Here is a 26,769-nt window from a genome sequence, read left to right on the forward strand (position 1 = left end):
ACCACTACGTCATATTTTTTGGAGAACTTGGTCATTTGATACATAAAGAGTTCATCCATATCTTCAGCTTGCCCAGGTGGCCTGTAGTAAATGCCTACAATGGTGTCCTTTCCGTTGTTCTCTCCTTGTATTCTTACCCAAACAGTTTCCACAGAACTCCCAGTCTCTGAAGCTTCAATCTCTGTGCAGATATTCGCTTTTCTAACATACAATGCGACACCTCCTCCTCGTTTATCAAGTCTGTTTCTTGCAGATAAGTTGTATCCTTTTAGCCTTTTATTCCAATCATGTGTATCGTCCCACCAAGTTTCAGTGATTCCAATGACATCATATTCCTTTTCCTGCATTAGTAGTTCCAATTCTCCTTGTTTGTTGCCCATGCTTTGTGCATTTGTATAAAAACATTTTAGTTTGTGATTGGTTTCTCTTCCTCCCATATTTTTATTATTTAGATTGTTTTGTCTTTGTTCTTTCTTTCCACTTCCAGTAGCAGAGATCTCAATAGTATTTGTCAGCTGTATGGCTTTTTCTGGCCTTTTGCTTCCCTTCCCACATTGTTCTAGTATAAAGCTCTTCTGATGAGTGTAGCAAGGCGACTTCCAAATACATGTTTTCCAGTCTTCGTAAGGTGCACCCCATCTCTAGCAAGTAGTCCATCGTATAGGTAATTCATCCCGTGATCCAGAAATCCAAATCCTTGTTGACGGCACCATCGACGTAGCCAGTTGTTCACCTGTAGAATCTTATTCCACCTCATTGTTCCATGGCCATCCACTGGGAGGATGGATGAGAAGACCACCTGCGCTCCCAATTCTTTCACTTTCTTGCCTAAGTCTTCAAAGTCACTGCAGATGGTTTCCAGGTCCTTTCTTGCGGTGTCATTTGTCCCCACATGTATTAGCAGGAATGGGTAGTGATCTGTAGGTCTGAAGAGTCTTGATATCCTGTCAGACACATCTGTAATTTTTGCTCCTGGAAGACAGCACATTTCTCTTGAGGTTATGTCTGGTCTGCAGATAGCGGCCTCTGTTCCTCTTAACAGGGAATTCCCCATGACCACCACTCTCCGTTTTTTCTTCACAACATTCTTCTTTCTCCATCCAGGAGGATTCTGAGGGCTTACAAGGTTATTCATTGCTGGCAAAGTCTTATCTTGCTGTATTTCTTCATGGTTCTCCTGCGTGAGAGCCTGGTACTGGTTCCTGAGCAGTATGGGTGCTGACTGCCTCTCGATCCTCCTGCTTCTGTGGGTCACAGGCTTCCATTCCTCTGTTTCCTCAGGTGCAGAGAGAATTTCTTCTCTTTCTGAATCATGAAGAGATAATTCTGCTCTGTCTAAGAACTCTTCACCTTCCTTAATGATTTTCAAGGTAGTTAACCTCTCTTCTAGATTTCGCAACTTTTCCTCCAACAGGGACACAAGCTGCATTTCTGGCATGTGAAGTTTGGCTTTTCCACTGGCAAGTCTGTGAACATGTAGCAGGATATGCAGCTCACCAAATGGCTCCTGGACTCTTCCATGTTCTTACTGTTAATGTTCTGAAAACAGTGAAAAAAGCTTCAAAAAAAAGCTTCAAAATGCGCGGTTTACCGATGTCCTCTTTTCAGCTCCAACAGCCAAAATCCAGTGTTCTTTGAGCTCGCGGAGACTCTTCACTTACCCCAAAATGCAGTGGGAATATGCAAATTATCTCCTCAGGACTCCTCCCCTGGTTTAAAATCCTAAATCGTATGTGTCCCATTCATAAGATGCCACATCTTCTAATAAAGTGCATAGGCTTTAGAAAGAAACCCTCCAGGAACGTAAGGAGCTCCTAAAGAATTTTGGGGTAAGTTACAGATGTTGTGCGTCTACTGAACACTTTGCTAAAGACTGTAAAATCTCTATTAAGTGTTTTGAGTGTGACAGTGAGGACCACGTACAAGCGCTCCATCCATCCCAACCTGACTCTGCACCGCTTACGCCTTCCCCCACCATAAGGACATGGCGGGGAGAATGCAGAGCAAGCGGCAAGTCCTACCACAATATCTTCTTCATGTACAGAAGTCTGCGCAGAAGACCTGTGTGATAAGTCCCGTGCGAAGATATATCTGGTGAATGTGCATCCTAAGGGCCATCCAGAGAAAACCATAAAGATGTACGCCATTCTGGATGATCAGTGCAACAGATCCCTTGCAAGGTCAGAACTCTTTGATCTATTTGACTTGAAGGAAAACGCTCACCCCTACACTCTGGGCACCTGTAGTGGTGTTACAAAGGTCTCTGGGAGAAGAGACAATGGACTCATAGTATCTTCTCTTCAGAACAATGTGAAGATACCCCTACCCACTTTAGTCGAGTGCAACCAGATACCATCCAACAGAGAGGAGATCCCAACTCTAGAGGCTGCTCTTCGTCACCCCCATCTAAAGACTATAGCCAAAAAGATTCCAGCTCTTGACAACAGCGCGAACATCCGGATTCTGCTTAGCAGAGACATTCTGCAGCTACACAAGGTACGTCAGCAAATTAACGGGCCACATGATGCTCCATTTACTCAATGCTTTGATCTAGGCTGGGTTATCAAAGGTGATGTCTGCTTGGAAAGGACAAAGAGACCTACAAGGATCTTCTCATTTGAGAATCATGTCTTGCCAAATGGTTGCAGCACTATCTTACAGCCATGCCCACATAATTACTGGGTGAAAGAGAAGCTGAGTGATAATAAGTGGCAGCAAGAAACCCCTGACAACATGGACATGTTCCCGTCCTTTGATGACAACCTCGGGTCAACATTGTTCAAATCCACAAGTGAAGACAACCGGCTGGTACCTGCAAGAGAAGACAGTGGAGACTCTCTCAGGTTTCTACGGCACAAGGACAATGGCGTTCACAAAGAGGTCATAGACTACCGGGCGAAGGTACATGTCTTCGGGAGCAGCCCCTCACCTGCTGTGGCAATCTATGGACCGAGAAGGACAGCCCAGGAAGGTGAGAGAGTATTGATCTGATGCTCATCTATCCGTGGAGAAGAACTTATTTGTAGATGTTGTGCTTAAATCTCTACCCACAAGTAAAGAAGCTATTGATCCACTCTAATGTTGTTAACAGCAAACCTCAAACCTCACAAGATCATCTCCAACAGCCAGGAGGTAATAAAGGCATTAACATCTGAGGACAGTACAACGAGCTTAAAGGATCTCGATCTGGGTTCCAACGTTCCTTCTATGCAACGCAGCCTTTGTCTGCTCTGGGACATTAAACAGGACAAGTTCTCATTCCAGGTGTCACAACGAGGAGTCTTACCTGTTGTGAACAGCATCTACGATCCTCTCGGGTTTATAGCGTCCATCATCATTCAAGGCAAGATACTGTTGAGACAGTTGACCGCTGAGAACACGGATTGGAACACTCCACTTCCATCCCAGAAACCACAAAGGTGGGAGACATAGAAGACGTCGCCGAAGATCTTAGAACATCCCATCTTGTTCCTATCTTGTTCTGCCTTAAGGTCTCTTTCTGCCGCCACTAGAAGAAGAGTCCACATTTTCTCTGACGCAGCTACAAAGGTCATAGCTGCAGTAGCCTACCCAAAGACCTCAGAAGGTACATTGTGGATTTGTCCTGGACAGGGCCAAACTAGCCTCAAGGCCTGCTCACACTGCACCAAGACTTGGTCTTTGTGCTGCTGTACTAGTGGAGGTTACAGAAGTAGCCCCTAAACAGTGGTACCACATCTCCACTGACTTGCATCCAACTTATCCTGTAACAGGACCCATGGCTGCATCTAGTCCTTGTGACAAAACCTGGCTGTCATCTCCAAGTTTTGCTCCTGATGACCCTTGTTCTGTTAATGCTGGCAGCACATTTGAACTTGAGGAACCAGACGGTGATGGAGAGACCAGACCCATCATCTCTACACGCAGCATACCTGTAACTCCAAAGTTGAAGCTGAGGCCTCATCACTCAGGACGCTTCTCGAGCTGGTCACCAGTTGTGGAGGCTGGTATTCACCAGACTTATACCACCAAGTGCTTCATGGAAGAAGGTATCACATGAAGAACATAGCTACTGGACACAGCTTAAGGCGGGGAGCCTGCCGCCATATGCCTCCAGCTGCGTTAGGACGTTGGAACTTCCTCCAGTGAATTGTTGGGTTGGTGGAAGGGTTTGCACGTTGCGGCTTTCCCAATCCAAAGATGGGTTTCCATTTGGACTCCGATTATCCGGCTGTTGAGGACTTCAGGCCTCCAACTGAAAATTGGACTACAACTGTTATTGTTGTATGCTTTTTTATTTCTTTTTGTCTTCAGGTCTACTGGGACATCCCCAGAAGACACCACGTCAAAAGAATCCTTGTGAAATCTAAAGATTGCACCATGATAGGGAGTTTCATAGACTATAATGGACTTCTTGCAGTTGCTATGTATTACTGTTTATTGCATTGCTGGTTCACTTTGCTTGAAGTTTGTCCCTTCTCTCTCCCTGTCTCCCCCTCGAGGCTGTGATGCAACTAACTCCTCCCTTCTCCTCATTCTCCATCTTGCCACCATTAGAAGTTCTTGTGCTCCCAGCCTGTCTCTCAGGAAAAGTTCTTTTTACCTGCTGCTCTATAACAAGATTCCTGCAAGAAAAATAACGTTTCTTCTAAATCTTCATCAACGTGCCATCGCCATTGTAAGTAAGGTGAAGAGACTGTTTCCAGACTGTCTCACAGCTCCCTATACTTACTGCACAGCCATGGGGTCAGAATAGTACCCTCCTCACGCACGGTATGACGACTCTACTGTACCCCCCTCCTTCAATCCGCTCGACAAAGAATGGTGACCCCATCACAGTATGATTCTCCAACGATAATCCCCACACAGCCTGCCATATAGTATAGTGACCCATATAGTCCTCCATACAGTATAATGGCCCCACATAGTCCTCCATACAGTATAATGGCCCCAAAAAGCCCTCCATACAGTATAATGGCCCCACATAGTCCTCCATACAGTATAATGGGCCCCACATAGTCCTCCATACAGTATAATAGCCCCACATAGTCCTCCATACAGTATAATAGCCCCACATAGTCCTCCATACAGTATAATGGGCCCCACATAGTCCTCCATACAGTATAATGGGCCCCACATAGTCCTCCATACAGTATAATAGCCCCACATAGTCCTCCATACAGTATAATGGCCCCACATAGTCCTCTATACAGTATAATGGGCCCCACATAGTCCTCTATACAGTATAATGGGCCCCACATAGTACTCCATACAGTATAACAGGCCCCACATAGCCCTCCATACAGTATAATGGCCCCACATAGTCCTCCATACAGTATAATGGGCCCCACATAGTCCTCTATACAGTATAATGGGCTCCACATAGTCCTCTATACAGTATAATGGGCCCCACATAGTCCTCCATACAGTATAACGGGCCCCACATAGCCCTCCATACAGTATAATGGCCCCACATAGTCCTCCATACAGTATAATGGCCCCACATAGTCCTCCATACAGTATAATGGGCCCCACATAGTCCTCCATACAGTATAATAGACCCACATAGTCCTCCATACAGTATAATAGCCCCACATAGTCCTCCATACAGTATAATAGCCCCACATAGTCCTCCATACAGTATAATAGCCCCACATAGTCCTCCATACAGTATAATAGCCCCACATAGTCCTCTATACAGTATAATAGCCCCACATAGTCCTCCATACAGTATAACAGGCCCCACATAGTCCTCCATACAGTATAATAGCCCCACATAGTCCTCCATACAGTATAATGGCCCCACATAGTCCTCTATACAGTATAATGGGCTCCACATAGTCCTCTATACAGTATAATGGGACCCACATAGTCCTCCATACAGTATAATGGCCTCAAATAGTCCTCCATACAGTATAATGGCCTCAAATAGTCCTCCATACAGTATAACGGGCCCCACATAGTCCTCCATACAGTATAATGGCCCCACATAGTCCTCCATACCGTATAATGGGCCTCACATAGTCCTCCATACAGTATAATGGGCCCACATAGTCCTCCATACAGTATAATGGCCCCACATAGTCCTCCATACAGTATAATGGCCCCACATAGTCCTCCATACAGTATAATGGCCCCACATAGTCCTCTATACAGTATAATGGGCTCCACATAGTCCTCTATACAGTATAATGGGCTCCACATAGTCCTCTATACAGTATAATGGGCCCCACATAGTCCTCCATACAGTATAACGGGCCCCACATAGCCCTCCATACAGTATAATGGCCCCACATAGTCCTCCATACAGTATAATGGGCCCCACATAGTCCTCCATACAGTATAATAGACCCACATAGTCCTCCATACAGTATAATAGCCCCACATAGTCCTCCATACAGTATAATAGCCCCACATAGTCCTCCATACAGTATAATGGGCCCCACATAGTCCTCTATACAGTATAATGGCCCCACATAGTCCTCCATACAGTATAATGGCCCCACATAGTCCTCCATACAGTATAATGGGCCCCACATAGTCCTCCATACAGTATAATGGGCCCCACATAGTGATTCATACAGAATAATGGGCCCTACATAGTCCTCCATACAGTATAATGATCTCACATAGCCCTCCATACAGTATAATGGGCCTCACATAGTCCTCCATACAGTATAATGGCCCCACATAGTCCTCCATACCGTATAATGGGCCTCACATAGTCCTCCATACAGTATAATGGCCCCACATAGTCCTCCATACAGTATAATGGGCCCCACATAGTCCTCCATACAGTATAATGGGCCCCACATAGTCCTCCATACCGTATAATGGGCCTCACATAGTCCTCCATACAGTATAATGGCCCCACATAGTCCTCCATACAGTATAATGGGCCCCACATAGTCCTCCATACAGTATAATGGGCCCCACATAGTCCTCCATACAGTATAATGGGCCCTACATAGCCCTCCATACAGAATAATGGGCCCTACATAGCCCTCCATACAGTATAATGGGCCCTACATAGCCCTCCATACAGTATAATCTCACATAGCCCTCCATACAGTATAATGGGCCCCACATAGCAGCCCTCCATACAGTATAATGACCTCACATAGTCCTCCATACAGTATAATGGGCCCCACATAGTGATCCATACAGAATAATGGGCCCTACATAGCCCTCCATACAGAATAATGGGCCCTACATAGCCCTCCATACAGTATAATGACCTCACATAGCCCTCCATACAGTATAATGGGCCCCACATAGCCCTCCATACAGTATAATGACCTCACATAGCCCTCCATACAGTATAATGGGCCCCACATAGCCTTCCATACAGTATAATGACCTCACATAGCCCTCCATACAGTATAATGACCTCACATAGTGCTCCATACATAATAATGGGCCCCACATAGCCCTCCATACAGTATAATGACCTCACATAGTCCTCCATACAGTATAATGGCCCCACATAGTCCTCCATACAGTATAATGGCCCCACATAGTCCTCCATACAGTATAATGGCCCCACACAGCCCTCCATACAGTATAATGGCCCCACACAGCCCTCCATACAGTATAATGGCCCCACATAGTCCTCCATACAGTGTAATGGGCCCCACATGGCCATCCATACAGTATAATGACCTCACATAGCCCTCCATACAGAATAATGACCTCACATAGTCCTCCATACAGTATAATGACCTCACATAGTCCTCCATACAGTATAATGGGCCCCACATAGCCCTCCATACAGTATAATGGGCCCCACATAGCCCTCCATACAGTATAATGGGCCCCACATAGCCCTCCATACAGTATAATGGCCCCACACAGCCCTCCATACAGTATAATGGCCCCACACAGCCCTCCATACAGTATAATGGGCCCCACATAGCCCTCCATACAGTATAATGGCCCCACATAGTCCTCCATACAGTGTAATGGGCCCCACATGGCCATCCATACAGTATAATGACCTCACATAGCCCTCCATACAGAATAATGACCTCACATAGTCCTCCATACAGTATAATGACCTCACATAGTCCTCCATACAGTATAATGGGCCCCACATAGCCCTCCATACAGTATAATGGGCCCCACATAGCCCTCCATACAGTATAATGGGCCCCACATAGTCCTCCATACAGTATAATGGCCCCACATAGCCCTCCATACAGTATAATGACCTCACATAGTCCTCCATACAGTATAATGGCCCCACATAGTCCTCCATACAGTATAATGACCTCACAAGGCTTTCAACTATATCAGCATCGAGGATGGTGATATAGTTGAAATTGCGATGCAAGGAGGGGGACCCACCCGGCGTCTCGGGCCAAATATAGATTTTGCCTGTGGGCCAGAGTTTGACGTACGTGTTCTAGAGTAAGAAACTGAACTAACTCGGATGTTTCACAACCTCTGCCCTCTCGAGGAGGGACAAGGCAGGGGCGCCCCTAAACTGAAGTAACTCGGATGTTTCACAACCTCTGCCCTCTCGAGGAGGGACAAGGCAGGGGCGCCCCTAAACTGAAGTAACTCGGATGTTTCCCAACCTCTGCCCTCACGAGGAGGGATAAGGCAGGGGCGCCCCTAAACTGAAGTAACTCGGATGTTTCACAACCTTTGCCCTCTCGAGGAGGGACAAGGCAGGGGCGCCCCTAAACTGAAGTAACTCGGATGTTTCACAACCTCTGCCCTCTCGAGGAGGGACAAGGCAGGGGCGCCCCTAAACTGAAGTAACTCGGATGTTTCCCAACCTCTGCCCTCTCGAGGAGGGACAAGGCAGGGGCGCCCCTAAACTGAAGTAACTCGGATGTTTCAGAACCTCTGCCCTCACGAGGAGGGACAAGGCAGGGGCGCCCCTAAACTGAAGTAACTCGGATGTTTCACAACCTCTGCCCTCTCGAGGAGGGACAAGGCAGGGGCGCCCCTAAACTGAAGTAACTCGGATGTTTCCCAACCTCTGCCCTCACGAGGAGGGATAAGGCAGGGGCGCCCCTAAACTGAAGTAACTCGGATGTTTCACAACCTCTGCCCTCTCGAGGAGGGACAAGGCAGGGGCGCCCCTAAACTGAAGTAACTCGGATGTTTCAGAACCTCTGCCCTCACGAGGAGGGACAAGGCAGGGGCGCCCCTTGTCTTCTCCGCTTATCGAAGTGGCCTGGCGATTCGCACAGGCTTGAGCCATCAAGGGTTAATCTGTGGGTACTTAGCAGGAAAGTCTCCTTATATGCTTAAGATACCTTAGAACATCTGGTGGCCGGAGGTCCTTCTCGCCTAAGGTTGCTGAATGAAAGGTTAAATTGGCAGATATCCTCTCCTCCCCCTCATCTAGGTGAGAACCGAACTAGGGGGTCCGTGTCCCGGCAGCCACTCACTGTCAGTATTTGGGGCTAGAACAATTTATGGCATTACACATTGGTCGTCTGGTTGCAGCGAGCAACGGAGGTTCTGACGCCATCGCCCTCTAACCCTTATTGGGCGCATAAATCTCTATAAAATGCCGTATTTGCCCAAATTCTCATTTATTTAACTCCTTCCCAGTTATAATTATGAGAGGAATATGTCATCACTTGGAAAGTTTGGTGCGCACCTCTTACAGGCGCGGGGGTCCCCTAGAAGCAGCTTCTCTAGTGTGCAGGCGCCTACACATAATGGAGGTTCCTAACCTCTTCTCTATGTTCTGGCCGCTCAGTGTCCTCCCACCGGTGGTGAGATATTGACGTGAGCAATGTGGACAATGCACCAGCGGGAGGATTGATGGGGTCCTATGAAGGGTTAACAACCTACTATATAAATGTAATGCGGCCTCACCAGCTCCAATGCCTCCTGAGACTGTAGCCGGGGGAAGCACAGAATGTACGGGGGTGAGCCGCCAGTAGGGTCGCCCCGGGGGGCCGCTCCATGTCATCCTCGCCTTCAACATTTATACTCCCTGGGTGAGGTACATATACGTCCTCAGAGACATCAGGATCACACTCCTATGAGGATTTCCCAATATGGCGTTCCTAATCCCACCAAGTTACTGTCCACAGCCCACCTCGTGGTGTGGGCACAGGTTGGAGCCATGCAGGGTGTCCTTAGTCTAGTCACCATCGGAAGAGCTCCTCTGCTTTCCCTGACCCCGCACACAAGCATATTCTCTTCTCCGGTCGTCGGGGGTCAGGCCTTACCATAAAGCTTATGTGACATGGACTGCGGATACACCGGAAGTGACCATGGAGAAGCCGTAAGCAGTGGAGGACATGAATTACACCCTCAGACTGAGGCACTAATGGTCACATTGTGATGGTGCTAAAGGATGGAAACTACAACGAAACGAGACAGATGGACGGATATGAGAAAGGGAAAGACAGGCAGACAGATCATAGATGGATGGATGGATGGAATAGATCAATGTGTGACAGATAGGCTGATGATGGTTCTCATACTCTCTCCAGTGTGATCTCTTCATATTCCATTTCTGCCTCGGTCCCGTTGACCTAGAGGAGGAATGATAAGTGTTAGTGGAGCATTTTCGAGGGGCTCGGTGATGGGCCGCATGGTACAAGCACTTACATAGGCAGGAGCTTCTAGGGTGTCAGTGTTGACGATGACTGGCGGAGAGCTGGCCTGAAAGACAAGAAATAATTCAGATTAGTTCTTACTTTGCACCATTAGGAGGTCCCAGCCTGGACCACTCTCCTCTGTGACTCTTTATTGGGGCACTGATGGGACCGGACATCTAACATTGCACAAATTACAATTTCTAGGGAGAAGAAAAAGAGAAAAGGGAACAAAATCTAACGACAAAGAAAGATGGAGACAAGTGAAGGAACCATGAAGACCTATAACAAGTCACCGGGGAGAGGCAAGTCCTGGGAGAAGCAGGACAGGGACCGGCCGAATATGGAAGAGACTCATCCTCCATAGTGACACCCACCCAGATAATACTGATACGCAACCACCTTAAGAACAAGGACCAATGAGGAAAGGCCCCTGACTACTCATCAAAGACATCTGCAAAACTCAGACAAGACTTACAACCGCACCCCGGGGGCGGTACAGCCTGGATCACAGCCATGGATGAGACCTCAGGGGCGGTACAGCCTGGATCACAGCCATGGATGAGACCTCAGGGGCGGTACAGCCTGGATCACAGCCATGGATGAGACCTCAGGGGCGGTACAGCCTGGATCACAGCCATGGATGAGACCTCAGGGGCGGTACAGCCTGGATCACAGTCATAGATGAGACCTCAGGGGCGGTACAGCCTGGATCACAGTCATAGATGAGACTCCAGGGGCAGTACAGTCTGGATCACAGCCATAGATGAGACCCCAGGGGCGTCACAGCCTGGATCTGTGCCATAGATGAGACCCCAGGGGCGGTACAGCCTGGATCACAGCCATAGATGAGACCCCAGGGCAGTACAGTCTGGATCTGTGCTGTAGATGAGACACCAGGAGTGGTACAGCCTGGATCACAGACGTAGATGAGACCCCAGGGGAGGTACAGCCTGGATCAGACCCAGAGTTGAGACCCCAGGGCAGTACAACCTGGATCAGAGGCATAGATGAGACCCCAGGGGCGGTACAGCCTGGAGCACAGTCATAGATAAGACCCCAGGGGCGGTACAGCCTGGATCACAGCCATAGATGAGACCCCAGGGCAGTACAGCCTGGATCTGTGTTGTAGATGAGACACCAGGAGTGGTACAGCCTGGAGCACAGTCATAGATGAGACCTCAGGGGCGGTACAGCCGGGATCACAGCCATAGATGAGACCCCAGGGGCGGTACAGCCTGGAGCACAGTCATAGATGAGACCCCAGGGCCGGTACAGCCTGGAGCAAAGTCACAGATGAGACCCCAGGGGCGGTACAACCTGGATCACAGCCATAGATGAGACACCAGGGGCATCACAGCCTGGATCACAGTCATAGATGAGACCCCAGGGGCATCACAGCCTGGATCACAGTCATAGATGAGACCTCAGGGGCGGTACAGCCTGGATCACAGTCATAGATGAGACCCCAGGGGCGGTACAGCCTGGATCACAGCCATAGATGAGACCCCAGGGGCGGTACAGGCTGGATCACAGCCATAGATGAGACCTCAGGGGCAGTACAGCCTGGATCACAGTCACGGATGAGACCCCAGGGGCGGTACAGCCTGGATCACAGTCATAGATGAGACACCAGGGGAAGTACAGCCTGGATCACAGTCATAGATGAGACCCCAGGGGCGGTACAGCCTGGATCACAGTCACAGATGAGACCCCAGGGGCGGTACAGCCTGGATCACAGCCATAGATGAGACCTCAGGGCCAGTACAGCCTGGAGCACAGTCACAGATGAGACCTCATGGGCGGTACAGCCTGGATCACAGCCATAGATGAGACCCCAGGGGCAGTACAGCCTGGATCACAGTTACAGATGAGACACCAGGGGCGGCACAGCCTGGATCAGAGCCATGGATGAGACCTCAGGGGCAGTACTGCCTGGATCACAGTCATGGATGAGACCCCAGGGGCAGTACAGCCTGGATCACAGCCATAGATGAGACCCCAGGGGAAGTACAGCCTGGATCACAGTCATAGATGAGACCCCAGGGGCAGTACAGCCTGGATCACAGTCATAGATGAGACCCCAGGGGCAGTACAGCCTGGATCACAGTCATAGATGAGACCCCAGGGGCAGTACAGCCTGGATCACAGTCATAGATGAGACCCCAGGGGCAGTACAGCCTGGATCACAGTCATAGATGAGACCCCAGGGGCAGTACAGCCTGGATCACAGTCATAGATGAGACCCCAGGGGCGGTATTTATTGTAGGGTTCCCAATTGATCGGCGTTTTATTTGTTTCTCTATTGCCCATTTCCTCACCAGCAAGTATTAGTCTACCACTTGTCTTCTCCATACATCTCTGCCTTAATCTCCTGATATCTCCCCACACAATATTCCGCATACAGTCATGGCTTTAAGTGTTGGATCCCTTGAAATTGTTCCAGAAAAGGAAGTTTTTCTCCCGGAACATTATCACAATTACACTATGGTTTATTTCTTTAGTGTGTATTGGAACAACAAACAAATAAATGCGATAAAGGCAAATTAGACATAATTTCACACAAAATCCCAAAAATTGTTGGCACCCTCAACTTTATATTTGGTTGCACCCTTTGGAATAAATAACTGCAACCAATCGGTTCCTATAACCATCAACAAGCTTCTTACTCCTCTCAGCTGGAATTTTGGACAACTCTTCTTACAAAGTGCATCCTTGTCTCTCATATGTTTCTATTCATTTCTGGGGGCTTCTTGAAGTATTTTTGGGGTCACTGTCCTGCTGGAAAACCCATGGACCTAGGACGCAAACCCAGCTTTATAACACTGGGCGCTACATTGTCACCCAAAATGCTTCAGTAATCTTCAGATTTCATGATGCCTTCCTTACACACAGTCAAGGCACCCAGTTCCAGAGGCAGCAAAAAAAACCTAAACATCTGTGACCCTCCACCATATGTGACTGTAGGTAGTGTGTTCTTTTCTTTGAAGGCCTCATTCAGTTTTCTGTAATTAGTAGAATGATGTGCTTTACCAAAAAGCTCTATCTTGGTCTCATCTGTCCACAAAACCTTTCCGAGAAGGATTTTGGCTATTCACATACATTTTGGCAAACTGCAGTCTAGCTTTTTTATGTCTCTGTGTCAGCAGAGGGGTCCTCCTGGGTCTCCTGCCACAGCATTTCATTTCATTCACATGTGGATGGATAGTTTGCGCTGACACTGACTCACCCTGAGCCTGCAGGACAGCTTGAATTTTTGGGGGGATCTTGATTGGCGTATCTTATCCACCATCAGGACTATCCTGCGGTGCAGCCTTTCATCAATGTTTCTCTGACGTCCATGGAGATTACATTAGTTACAGTGCCATAAGTTGTAAAAAAAATTTATTAAGTTGCGCTCCATAGAGAAAGGAATCTCTGAAGTTGGACTTGTTAAAACAACATCCATAATCTCAAGGTTACAATTTTGGTTCTCTAGTCCTCAGACAGTTCTTTTTTTCCTCTTTCTGTTCTCCATGCTTAGTGTAGCACACAGACACAATGCAAAGACTGAGGCAACTTCTTCCTTTTTTTATCTGGTTTAACCCCTTCGCAACCCTGGGATTTTCCGTTTTTGCATTTTCATTTTTTGCTCCCCTTGTTCCCACAGCCATAGCGTTTTTATTTTTCGGTCAATATGGCCGTGTGAGGGCTTATTTTTTGTGGGAAGAGTTGTTCTTTTGAACGACATTACTGGTTTTACCATATCGTGTACAGGAAAACGAGAAAAAAATTTCAAGTGCGTTGAAATTGCAAAAAAAGTGCAATACCACAGATGTTTTTTTTTATTTTTTTCTACCACGTTAACTGAATGCTAAAACTGACCGGCCATCATTATTCTCCAGGTCATTACGAGTTCGTAGACACCAAACATGTACAGGTTCTTTTTTATTCAAGTGGTGAAAAAAAAAATTCCAAAGTTTGCTAAAAAAAAAAAAAAAAAAAAATGGCGCCAATTTCCAAGACCCATAGCGTCTCCATTTTTCGTGAATGTAGTGTAAGTGACTGCTCTGTTAGACTCGGGGAGATTGGTAACCCTAGTGAGGGCCTTAGTTCCTCATCGGCTGGTTCTGGGGAAAAGGGTGGGCATCCGTTGTATCCATGGGGACGCTAAGGACTACCCTGTGGCCCAAGTGGTCATAAACACAAACTGTGGCACCGAGTCCCATGAGGTGGGCGTAGTCAAGGACCTGTTGCACCCTGTTACAATAGGGTGGGACTTGTGGGAGAAAGGGAGGACGCCAGGTTGTCCGGACAACAACCAAGTCGCCCCTGAAGAAACCTCATCACAGGCCGCAGCCAACGAGTTTCCCTTTTGTGTGCTTGTTGGGGATGAGGATGAGGAAGCATCCCCGGAGACCCACATTCCTGAGCTGGAGGTATCCGGGGGAAACTTTGGAACTGCCCTCAGGGAGTCAACTCTAAAAGGGGGATTTAATAATGTAACGGCACTTAATGGAGTTGCTCAAGAGCCGGGGCTGACACTCGATATCCGCACTTTGCCGTAAATGGGGAGTTACTATATCGGGTCACCAAGCTCAGAGGGGAGGTAATTGAGCAGTTACTAGTGCCAGGGCCGTACAGACGCAGGGTGTTAGATATGGCCCATACACATGTGTTGGGTGGTCATCTGGGGATAGAAAAAAAAACAGGAAAGGATCAACCAGAGGGTCTACTGGCCCGGGTGTCAGAGAGCGCTATTGTAGGTCGTGCCCCACCTGCCAGCTGACCTCCCCGGTGGCCAACTTCCGCAGCCCTTTAGTGCCTCCGCCTGTCATCAAGATCCCGCTCGAGCGTATTGCCATGGATCTAGTGCGACCCCTGGTCAAGTCTGCCAGAGGACATCAGTACATCCTGGTGGTACTGGACTATGCTACACGGTATCCGGAGACCATGCCACTATGAAACTCCTCATCCAAGTGTACAGCCCGGGAGTCAGTCCATATCTTTTCCAGGACAGGGTTGCCTAAGGGTATGTGCACACGATCAGTGTTCACTGCGGATTGGACGCAGCACAAATGCAGTGCAGCAGCCAGATGTTACAGCATAGTGGATGGGAAACCGGAGACGACTTCTCCGCAGCCTCGGGGCCGCAGCTGGCTCCAGATAGGATCTCTTTAGGGTATGTGCAGACTAACGGACCAAGGGTCGAAGGTAATGAGGGAGTTGTGCAAGATCCTGCAGATTACACAACTAAGGACCTCAGTCTACGACTCACAGACAGATGGCTTGGTGGAAAGGTTTAATAAAACCTTGAAGGCCATGCTGAAGAAGGTCGTAGAGAAAGACGGCCGGGACTGGGACTGCCTACTGCCGTACCGGCTGTTCTCCATCAGAGAAGTCCCACAGACCTCTACTGGATTCTCCCCTTTCGAGCTGCTGTATGGCCGACACCCCCGTGGACTCCTGGACGTAGCAAAGGAGACCTGGGAGGCTGAGTCTACACCCTACAGGAGTGTAATCGAACATGTGGCCCAGATGCAAGAGAGGATTGCCGAAGAAATGCCCATTGTGAAAGAACACCTCCTCAAAGCACAAGAGGCACAGTCGAGGGTGTACAATAGGTCGGCAAGGGTGAGACTTCAGATCTGGAGATGGGGTACTGGTGCTGGTACCTACGGTGGAGAGCAAATTCCTGGCTAAGTGACAAAGACCCTATGAAATAGTGGAAAAGGTTGGCGATGTCAATTATAAAATTCACCAACCAGGGAGGAGAAAGCCTTACCAGGTGTACCACATCAACCTGATCAAGCCATGGGGAGATAGGGAGCCCGTGGAAGCTCAGTGTTTGATGGCGAAGGCTGAAGCCAATATGGAAGAGGTTAAGGTGGCTGAGTCGCTGTCATTCGCCCAAAAGCAACAGTGCCGAGAGTTGCTGCATGGGAAGAGACCTGTTCTCCGAAATACCAGGTTGTACCCAGATCAAAGAGCACAAGGTCCTTACAGAGCCTCATGTCCGGCTAAACCTGAAGCCGTATCAGATTCCCAAAGCCCGCCGAGAGGTAATCTCGAAAGAAGTGAAGGGGATGCCAAGTCTGGGAGACATTGAAGAATCCAAGAGTGGCTTGTCAAGTCCCATAGTCTTAGTGCTGAAACCAGATGGAGAAAGGCAGTTTTGCAACTACTATAGGAAACTGAATGAGGTTTCTAAGTTCGATTCATACCCAATGTCCAGGGTAGATGAACTAATTGGAAGACTAGAGCCGGCCAGGTACATTACCACTCTTGACCCCACAAAAGGGTATTGGCAAATTCCGATGGCACAAGATGCCAAGGAGAAGACAGATTTTCAACTCCAGATGGGAGTTTCCATGCAACCAAGATGCCGTTTTGGTTGCAGGGAGCTCCAGCTACCTTCCAGAGAGCCATGGACCGGATCCTAGCTCCCCACAAAGAGTATGCAGCGGCCTACCTGGATGGTATCGTGATCTACAGCCAGGATTGGGGAAGCCATCTGAGCAAAGTCGAGGCAATATTTGATGCTGTGCGGAAGGCGGGGTTTTCCATCAACCTGAAGAAAAGTTCCATGGGCATGGAGGAAGCCAAATATTTGGGCTATGTCATGGGCAGAGGTGTAATCAAGCCCCAAATAAATAAAATTGACGCGATCCAGGGTTGGCCACAACCTCTTTCAAAGCAGGTCAAAGAGATCCTGGCCATCGTGAGCTACTACAGCCGGTTCATCCCCAACTTCGCCATGGTAGCCGCCCCTTTGACAGACCTCCTTAAAGGGACAAAGTCAGTTATGGCTAAGTAGACTCCAGAAGCGGAGATGGCTTTCCAGGAACTAAAGCAGGCTCTGTGTAAACAGCCAGTGCTGGTGGCTCCGGATTTCTCAAACGAGTTTGAGGTCCAGACGGACGCGTCAGATGTCGGACTGGGTGCTGTCCTATCACAAGAGGTGAACGGGGAGGAGCACCCCATAATGTATTTAAGCCGGAAGCGGTCATCTTGTGAGAAAAATTACTCCATAGTGGAGAAGGAATGTTTGGCCATTGAGTGGGCCCTGGACACCCTAAGGTTCTACCTCTTAGGCAGGAATTCCAGGCTCGTGTCAGAACATAGCCCTCTAAGGTGGATGAGGGAGAAGAAGGGCAACAATGATCGAGTGACCAGGTGGTTCCTAGCCCTTCAGGATTTTAGCTTCCATGTACATCATAGGCGTGGTAAACTGCACGCAAATGCTGACGCACTGTCGAGGGACCACTGTTTATTAGCGGAAGGTGCCAAGCCCACCGGCTTTCAGCAGGGGGGGGTGAGTATGTAAGATGGCCGCCGGACAGGTCCTTCACGGGAGATATGCATCACTCAGGTTGGTACCTTCAGCAGGGCTGTGGAGTCGGAGTCGGAGTTAGTTTTGGTTGGAGTCGGAGTCGGTAGAAATGTACCGACTCCGTCTCCAGATTAAAAAAAAATGTATTAATATTTCATAATTGAACTTTCATATGAATTTTATAAATGTTACTCAAATATATATGTTCTATCAAACTATGAACAACAGTGATAAGCAGTTCTGCTGGAGATGGAGACATTTCTTACTTCTTGTGTGTCACTGTTCTCCACTGCCCTTATCTAATCTTATACTTGGTTAACCTCATGCTGCCCCAACCCCCCTACTTACAATGTATGAAACTGAAAGTGAAAATGTGTTGCAAATTCTTAGTAGTAAGGCTCCTCCTCTAGACTAGATGTTTACTAGGTGTGCGCCTTCCAAGCATCTCACAGCTGCTACTCAGAAGAGGAAGACTGTAAGAAGTATTATCCTTTCAACAAACTTTGCATAAGTTAACTGTGAGTACATGAGGAATAACAGTATTACTGACCACTATATCAGTTGTACGACCTGGCAATAATTTTGTACAATTGTTTTTAGGAAAAACAATTGTCATTTGGATTGTGAATGCAGAATTAAAAACCTGAGAATGTCAAAGAAGCGTCACATTAAATCAGCTGTATTTGAACGTTTCACCATCACTCAAGATAGAAAACATTATGTCTGTCAGTTGTAAGGCAGCGCTAGTCATCATCCTGGGGGACACTCGCTGCAGCGCGTCAATTAAAGCACACCAGCCACGACTTTGCGGTGTTTCACAATCCAACAGATTATTACACTTCATAAACTGCTGATCACACAGTCCATCTTAGTGCTCACCGGCATATTACACGTATAACATCCAGGAGCCTTTCAAGTAGCAGACAGGCCCTCTTGGCTCCAGTTACATCCCCCCCGGCTAGGCACCAACATCAATGTCCACATAAAGCAGTGTTTTAGCTTTGAGGGGTTGTAGCTGCTTCAGTCCGCTTTGTCCCGCCACCACTGTGGCTCTAGGGCTTACCACACGTGGTCTCCAGCCCTTATCCCGTCCAAGGCCACTGGCATCTCTCATACAGACAGATCCAGGCTCTGCCTTCCAGGACGCTTATTTTAGTAAGCCTCTGGCCCTCCAAGGCTTACTGGCATCGCTTCCACTCAAGGATCCAGGCTTCACCCTCCAGGAGTCCACCAGGCTTCACCAGGCCTCACACGATGCCACACACACGGGGAATAGGCCTCATGCCTATCACACCCCTTGCACCCCTGCACCTGCACACCCCGCTGTCTCTAATTACCAGGGTTTTTATATCCTATAAAAACAGCCACAGGACATGTGCTCGTCTTACAGTCATGTGTCCAGACCTTCCGTTGTGCAAAAGGACCTGTGTGATGTCACAGTCATGTGACCAGTCAGCTGAGGGAGGTACATGGTCCGTCAAAACACACCCTGAACCATTAAAAGGATGCCTGCTGCATCACACAGTGTATGACAAATGATCCAGACGTGAAGCCAAGATCAGTGCATATTCAGGCAAAGATAAAAATGCTCCTACCAGAGCTTCTAATCTAAAGAGACATTTACAGCGCTTTCATCTAGAAGTACTGAAAGCAGTGGATGAGAAAGACTGCATCCAAACCAATGAACCAGTGCCCAGCTCTTCCAGCCAAACAAAGGAGCAGAGCACTTTGCAGCCATCAGTTGCAAGATATTTTGTCAGTGACAAAGTTACTGTGACAATGACAGTAGATACATTTAAAAAAAAAAACAGATCATAGAGCTTGTTGTAAAGGATAGTGTGCCTATTTCATTATTTTCACGACCAGCTTTTATGTGTCTGAATGGGGAAATGGCCCGCAAGCTGGGTGTTTCTCTGGAGAGAGAGAGAATTAGAAAATTAGTAATCGAAGAAGCTTTTAAACAAAAGGAAGAACTTAAAAAAACTCTCAAGGGACGCTTTCTGTTTCTTAAAATGGATGCCTGCACACGTCACAGAGTGAACTATTTTGCCATCAATGTCCGATTTGTTTGTGACAAAAATGAAATAGTTACCAAGACATTGGCAGTAAAAGACACCAAAGCGCATCACACCAGTGAGTTTCTCCAGGTCTTGGTGGAAAAGGTTCTGCGAGACTATGAACTTAGAGCAAGTTCTTTCTGTCGTAACTGACAATGCTTCAAATATGATAAGTGCTATTAAGCTAATGAATGAGAGTAATGATGGTGACCAGCAGCTAGAAGAACATTCTGGGTCCACAGACACAGAAATGTGTGAAATGGAGGAACACAGTATTGCAACGGAGGAGCAAACGGAGGTGGCTTCAGATGAACAGCAACATGATAGTGTAGATGATCTAGTTGAAACGGTGTCAATCCGTTCTGTCATTCATCACATGCGCTGTGTTGTGCATCCGCTACAGCTGGCTATAAGGGACATTCTGCAAGAAGGACATGCTGCTGTACTGACTGGCAAGGGGAGAACATTGCCTACTGTTGCCGGAACCCCTAAAGTTGACTCTATTTTGTAGAGACGTGCTGGAAAAGGGGCAATTATTGATCAAGCCACACGATGGGGCAGAACTTACTTAATGATTCAGCGCTTGGTTGAACTGAAAACCTTTCTTGTAGACATGGCTAACCCTCAACTGACGCGAAATGAAAGTCAGTGGAATCAGGTGACTGAGCTGGAAAAACTGCTAGAGCCCCCCATTTACAGTGACTAAAAAATGACAAGCAGAGGACTTAACTCCAGGTATTAAAGGAGTGGAAGAACCTGATGTTTCGCCCGTCCCAAAGAGGAGGGTTAATTGCAAGTGGCACTGCTACATCCATGAAACGGGGAGAGGAGCTACTATTACACAATAGCTTTCTTTTGGCCGCCGTTTATGTCGACCCAATGCATCGGATTCTTCTAGATGATCAAGAGCTAACTAAAGGAAAAGAAGCTCCGTGTGAAATAGCAGCAAGGATGAAAGGGTTGCAGAACAGTCAGGAGGAGCAAGAAGAACCTGGTCGTCCGGCCACATCTTCACCCTCATCATCAACTGATGAAGAATTTAATCTCGAAAAATATTTGGATCACAAGGACCGTGCAAAGCGTTCCCGCATAGAAGAGTCACCCCCATCAAAGAACACCGCCAGGACATTTCACCTGCACTAAAAGAAATCGAGAAATGTGACCGTTCATCAAACATAACGGTGCAGCGAGCGATTCCTCTGCATCCTGACATTGCCGGAGATGTGGCCCCCTGAGCGGTTACTGCTTCGCCACCAACCCAAGTTAGTGTAGAGAGGGTGTTCTCTGCTCTCAAAATAATTAGATCAGGTATGAGGGCATCCATGAAGGAGGGTCTGACAGAGGCAATACTTTATCTGAGGACAAATTTATAGATTTCTTCTTATTAACTACATAAGACTGCGTGCACACGATGCGTTTTTCATGCGATAATGCTGCAGCATTTCCGCAGCGGAAACGCATCAAAACCGTATGGTAATCCGCCCCCCATGGTCCCCAATGGCATTCCGCAATGTCAATGCACAAGCTGTGGATTTTTCTGCAGCGTTTCTGCAGCGCTCATAAATCTGCAGCATGTTCATTCATTTTGCGGAAGCGCCGCCATTGACTTGCATTGAGACGCATAGAATCCGTGTCTGTACATTTGTACCCGCAGATAATATGCGATTCAATGTGCGGATGGTACCCGGGTGTAGAGGAGAGGAGACTCATCCAGACCCGGGCACCATAGTACCTGTAAAAAAAGAATAAAATAACAAATAAAGTTTATATTCACCTGTCCGGCGGCCCCGGCAGCGCTTCTCCTTCCAGGACCTGAGATGACGTCGCGGTCATGTGACTGCAGGCTGTCTCGCGAGATGCCGGCAACCCGGAAGAAGCCAGGACGAGCGCTGCAGCACACGCGGCGGGGGATCGGGGGGGGAGTATAGATTTATTTTTATTTTTTACCATTCTCTTGGTCACACTATATATGCCGGTTGCTGGTTGCCGGTTGCATGGATTTATATTGTGTGACCAAGTTGTCAAGCACTTTCCAAGTGATGCTAAAATCACAACCCGCATGCGGAAATGCAAGTGAAGAACACGTCACATCCGCATGTACAATCTGCATGTACAACCCGCATATACAATCCCCACGTACAATCCGCACCTACAATCCGCACCTACAATCCGCACCTACAATCCGCACCTACAATCCGCACCTACAATCCGCACCTACAATCCGCACCTACAATCCGCACCTACAATCCGCACCTACAATCCGCACCTACAATCCGCACCTACAATCCGCACCTACAATCCGCACCTACAATCCGCACCTACAATCCGCACGCACAATCCGCACGCACAATCCGCACGCACAATCCGCACGCACAATCCGCACGCACAATCCGCACGCACAATCCGCACGCACAATCCGCACGCACAATCCGCACGCACAATCCGCACGCACAATCCGCACGCACAATCCGCACGCACAATCCGCACGCACAATCCGCACGTACAATCCGCACGTACAATCCGCACGTACAATCCGCACGTACAATCCGCACGTACAATCCGCACGTACAATCCGCACGTACAATCCGCACGTACAATCCGCACGTACAATCTGCATGTACAATCCGCACGTACAATCCGCACGTACAATCCGCATGCGTTTTTTCTGCTTCATTTCTGCATCGTGTGCACATGGCCTGACAGTGTTTATTGCATATTTACTTACAAGAGTTTAGAAAAGTTTATAAAAGTTATTTGCTATATTCTAACTGTATTCTAATAAATATAGTTTTTGCTCTAAGTGGTCTGATTACTTATATGATGGTGAGAAACTGAATAAGCACGATGTTAATATTTTACAACCGTAAATTTATTGTTACGAATAGGCCATTTATGAAGGAGTCGGAGCCGAAGTCGGAGTCGCAACTGTGACTTACCGACTCCACAGCACTGACCTTCGGTGATGTAAAAACGGAAAACCATGCTCCAGCACATTTAGTACAGGGAGGGTTAATTGTGCACATCAGGGCTGGTTTAACGAGCAGTCATAAAAGACAGGTGGGATTGGCTGCGCACATATCCCCACCCCAGGGAGGGTGTATAAAATGGAGACCGAATGACTCATTCAGTGTCTGTGGCTGGAGGTGTGGAGACCTCCAGAGTGGCTGTGCTACAGGACACCGACCGTGGGCGGACGAATCCACAGCACTGTATGGACTGGTTTCTTGTTTTTTGTTACTTTGTGACGGACAAAGCTATGCTTCATTTACCTGGAGAGAGCGGTTTATAAAGTCCGAATAAACCCACCTTGGACATTTTTAAAGAAACTGGATCCTGTGACTACTTCAAAAGCGGCTGAGTGAGTAACAAACCCCTTACACAGTATATAAAGCAGCTGAGAGGGTAATACCGCTGTATCACAGTATAATACCAGTACAGATATAACACAGATGAGGGGGTAATACCGCTCTATCAGGATATAACACAGATGAGGGGGTAATACCGCTCTATCAGGATATAACACAGATGAGGAGGTAATACCGCTCTATCAGGATATAACACAGATGAGGAGGTAATACCGCTCTATCAGGATATAACACAGATGAGGAGGTAATACCGCTCTATCAGGATATAACACAGATGAGGAGGTAATACCGCTCTATCAGGATATAACACAGATGAGGGGGTAATACCGCTCTATCAGGATATAACACAGATGAGGAGGTAATACCGCTCTATCAGGATATAACACAGATGAGGAGGTAATACCGCTCTATCAGGATATAACACAGATGAGGAGGTAATACCGCTCTATCAGGATATAACACAGATGAGGGGGTAATACCGCTCTATCAGGATATAACACAGATGAGGGGGTAATACCGCTCTATCAGGATATAACACAGATGAGGGGGTAATACCGCTCTATCAGGATATAACACAGATGAGGAGGTAATACCGCTCTATCAGGATATAACACAGATGAGGAGGTAATACCGCTCTATCAGGATATAACACAGATGAGGAGGTAATACCGCTCTATCAGGATATAACACAGATGAGGAGGTAATACCGCTCTATCAGGATATAACACAGATGAGGGGGTAATACCGCTCTATCAGGATATAACACAGATGAGGGGTAATACCGCTCTATCAGGATATAACACAGATGAGGAGGTAATACCGCTCTATCAGGATATAACACAGATGAGGAGGTAATACCGCTCTATCAGGATATAACACAGATGAGGAGGTAATACCGCTCTATCAGGATATAACACAGATGAGGAGGTAATACCGCTCTATCAGGATATAACACAGATGAGGGGGTAATACCGCTCTATCAGGATATAACACAGATGAGGGGGTAATACCGCTCTATCAGGATATAACACAGATGAGGAGGTAATACCGCTCTATCAGGATATAACACAGATGAGGGGGTAATACCGCTCTATCAGGATATAACACAGATGAGGAGGTAATACCGCTCTATCAGGATATAACACAGATGAGGAGGTAATACCGCTCTATCAGGATATAACACAGATGAGGAGGTAATACCGCTCTATCAGGATATAACACAGATGAGGAGGTAATACCGCTCTATCAGGATATAACACAGATGAGGAGGTAATACCGCTCTATCAGGATATAACACAGATGAGGAGGTAATACCGCTCTATCAGGATATAACACAGATGAGGAGGTAATACCGCTCTATCAGGATATAACACAGATGAGGTGGTAATACCGCTCTATCAGGATATAACACAGATGAGGAGGTAATACCGCTCTATCAGGATATAACACAGATGAGGAGGTAATACCGCTCTATCAGGATATAACACAGATGAGGGAGGTAATACCGCTCTATCAGGATATAACACAGATGAGGGGGTAATACCGCTCTATCAGGATATAACACAGATGAGGGGGTAATACCGCTCTATCAGGATATAACACAGATGAGGAGGTAATACCGCTCTATCAGGATATAACACAGATGAGGAGGTAATACCGCTCTATCAGGATATAACACAGATGAGGAGGTAATACCGCTCTATCAGGATATAACACAGATGAGGAGGTAATACCGCTCTATCAGGATATAACACAGATGAGGAGGTAATACCGCTCTATCAGGATATAACACAGATGAGGAGGTAATACCGCTCTATCAGGATATAACACAGATGAGGGGGTAATACCGCTCTATCAGGATATAACACAGATGAGGAGGTAATACCGCTCTATCAGGATATAACACAGATGAGGGGGTAATACCGCTCTATCAGGATATAACACAGATGAGGAGGTAATACCGCTCTATCAGGATATAACACAGATGAGGAGGTAATACCGCTCTATCAGGATATAACACAGATGAGGGGGTAATACCGCTCTATCAGGATATAACACAGATGAGGAGGTAATACCGCTCTATCAGGATATAACACAGATGAGTGGGTAATACCGCTCTATCAGGATATAACACAGATGAGGGGGTAATACCGCTCTATCAGGATATAACACAGATGAGGAGGTAATACCGCTCTATCAGGATATAACACAGATGAGGGGGTAATACCGCTCTATCAGGATATAACACAGATGAGGAGGTAATACCGCTCTATCAGGATATAACACAGATGAGGAGGTAATACCGCTCTATCAGGATATAACACAGATGAGGGGGTAATACCGCTCTATCAGGATATAACACAGATGAGGAGGTAATACCGCTCTATCAGGATATAACACAGATGAGGGGGTAATACCGCTCTATCAGGATATAACACAGATGAGGAGGTAATACCGCTCTATCAGGATATAACACAGATGAGGAGGTAATACCGCTCTATCAGGATATAACACAGATGAGGAGGTAATACCGCTCTATCAGGATATAACACAGATGAGGAGGTAATACCGCTCTATCAGGATATAACACAGATGAGGAGGTAATACCGCTCTATCAGGATATAACACAGATGAGGAGGTAATACCGCTCTATCAGGATATAACACAGATGAGGAGGTAATACCGCTCTATCAGGATATAACACAGATGAGGAGGTAATACCGCTCTATCAGGATATAACACAGATGAGGAGGTAATACCGCTCTATCAGGATATAACACAGATGAGGAGGTAATACCGCTCTATCAGGATATAACACAGATGAGGAGGTAATACCGCTCTATCAGGATATAACACAGATGAGGAGGTAATACCGCTCTATCAGGATATAACACAGATGAGGGGGTAATACCGCTCTATCAGGATATAACACAAATAAGGAGGTAATACCGCTCTATCAGGATATAACACAGATGAGGAGGTAATACCGCTCTATCAGGATATAACACAGATGAGGGGGTAATACCGCTCTATCAGGATATAACACAGATGAGGGGGTAATACCGCTCTATCAGGATATAACACAGATGAGGAGGTAATACCGCTCTATCAGGATATAACACAGATGAGGAGGTAATACCGCTCTATCAGGATATAACACAGATGAGGGGGTAATACCGCTCTATCAGGATATAACACAGATGAGGGGGTAATACCGCTCTATCAGGATATAACACAGATGAGGGGGTAATACCGCTCTATCAGGATATAACACAGATGAGGAGGTAATACCGCTCTATCAGGATATAACACAGATGAGGAGGTAATACCGCTCTATCAGGATATAACACAGATGAGGAGGTAATTCCGGTCTATCAGGATAAACACAGATGAGGAGGTAATACCGCTCTATCAGGATATAACACAGATGAGGAGGTAATACCGCTCTATCAGGATATAACAAGATGAGGAGGTAATACCGCTCT

General features: G+C 47.3%; 1 protein-coding gene across 1 annotated transcript in view; it reads right to left on the reverse strand.

The window, feature by feature from the left end:
- The window catches only part of LOC141167627 (disks large homolog 4-like), a 223,814-nt gene that overhangs the window by 47,037 nt on the left and 150,008 nt on the right, over window positions 1-26,769 (reverse strand). The window contains exons 3-4 of the mRNA XM_073655009.1: window positions 10,564-10,617; window positions 10,437-10,487 (exon numbers count right to left, since the gene is read on the reverse strand). Of these exons, the coding sequence (XP_073511110.1) occupies window positions 10,437-10,487; window positions 10,564-10,617 (105 nt within the window). The remainder of the gene's footprint in view (window positions 1-10,436; window positions 10,488-10,563; window positions 10,618-26,769) is intronic.

Source organism: Phyllobates terribilis, unplaced genomic scaffold, assembly GCF_046119375.1.
Source record: "Phyllobates terribilis strain yellow unplaced genomic scaffold, ASM4611937v1 Scaffold_11__3_contigs__length_659146591, whole genome shotgun sequence".
Taxonomy (NCBI): Eukaryota; Metazoa; Chordata; class Amphibia; order Anura; family Dendrobatidae; genus Phyllobates; species Phyllobates terribilis.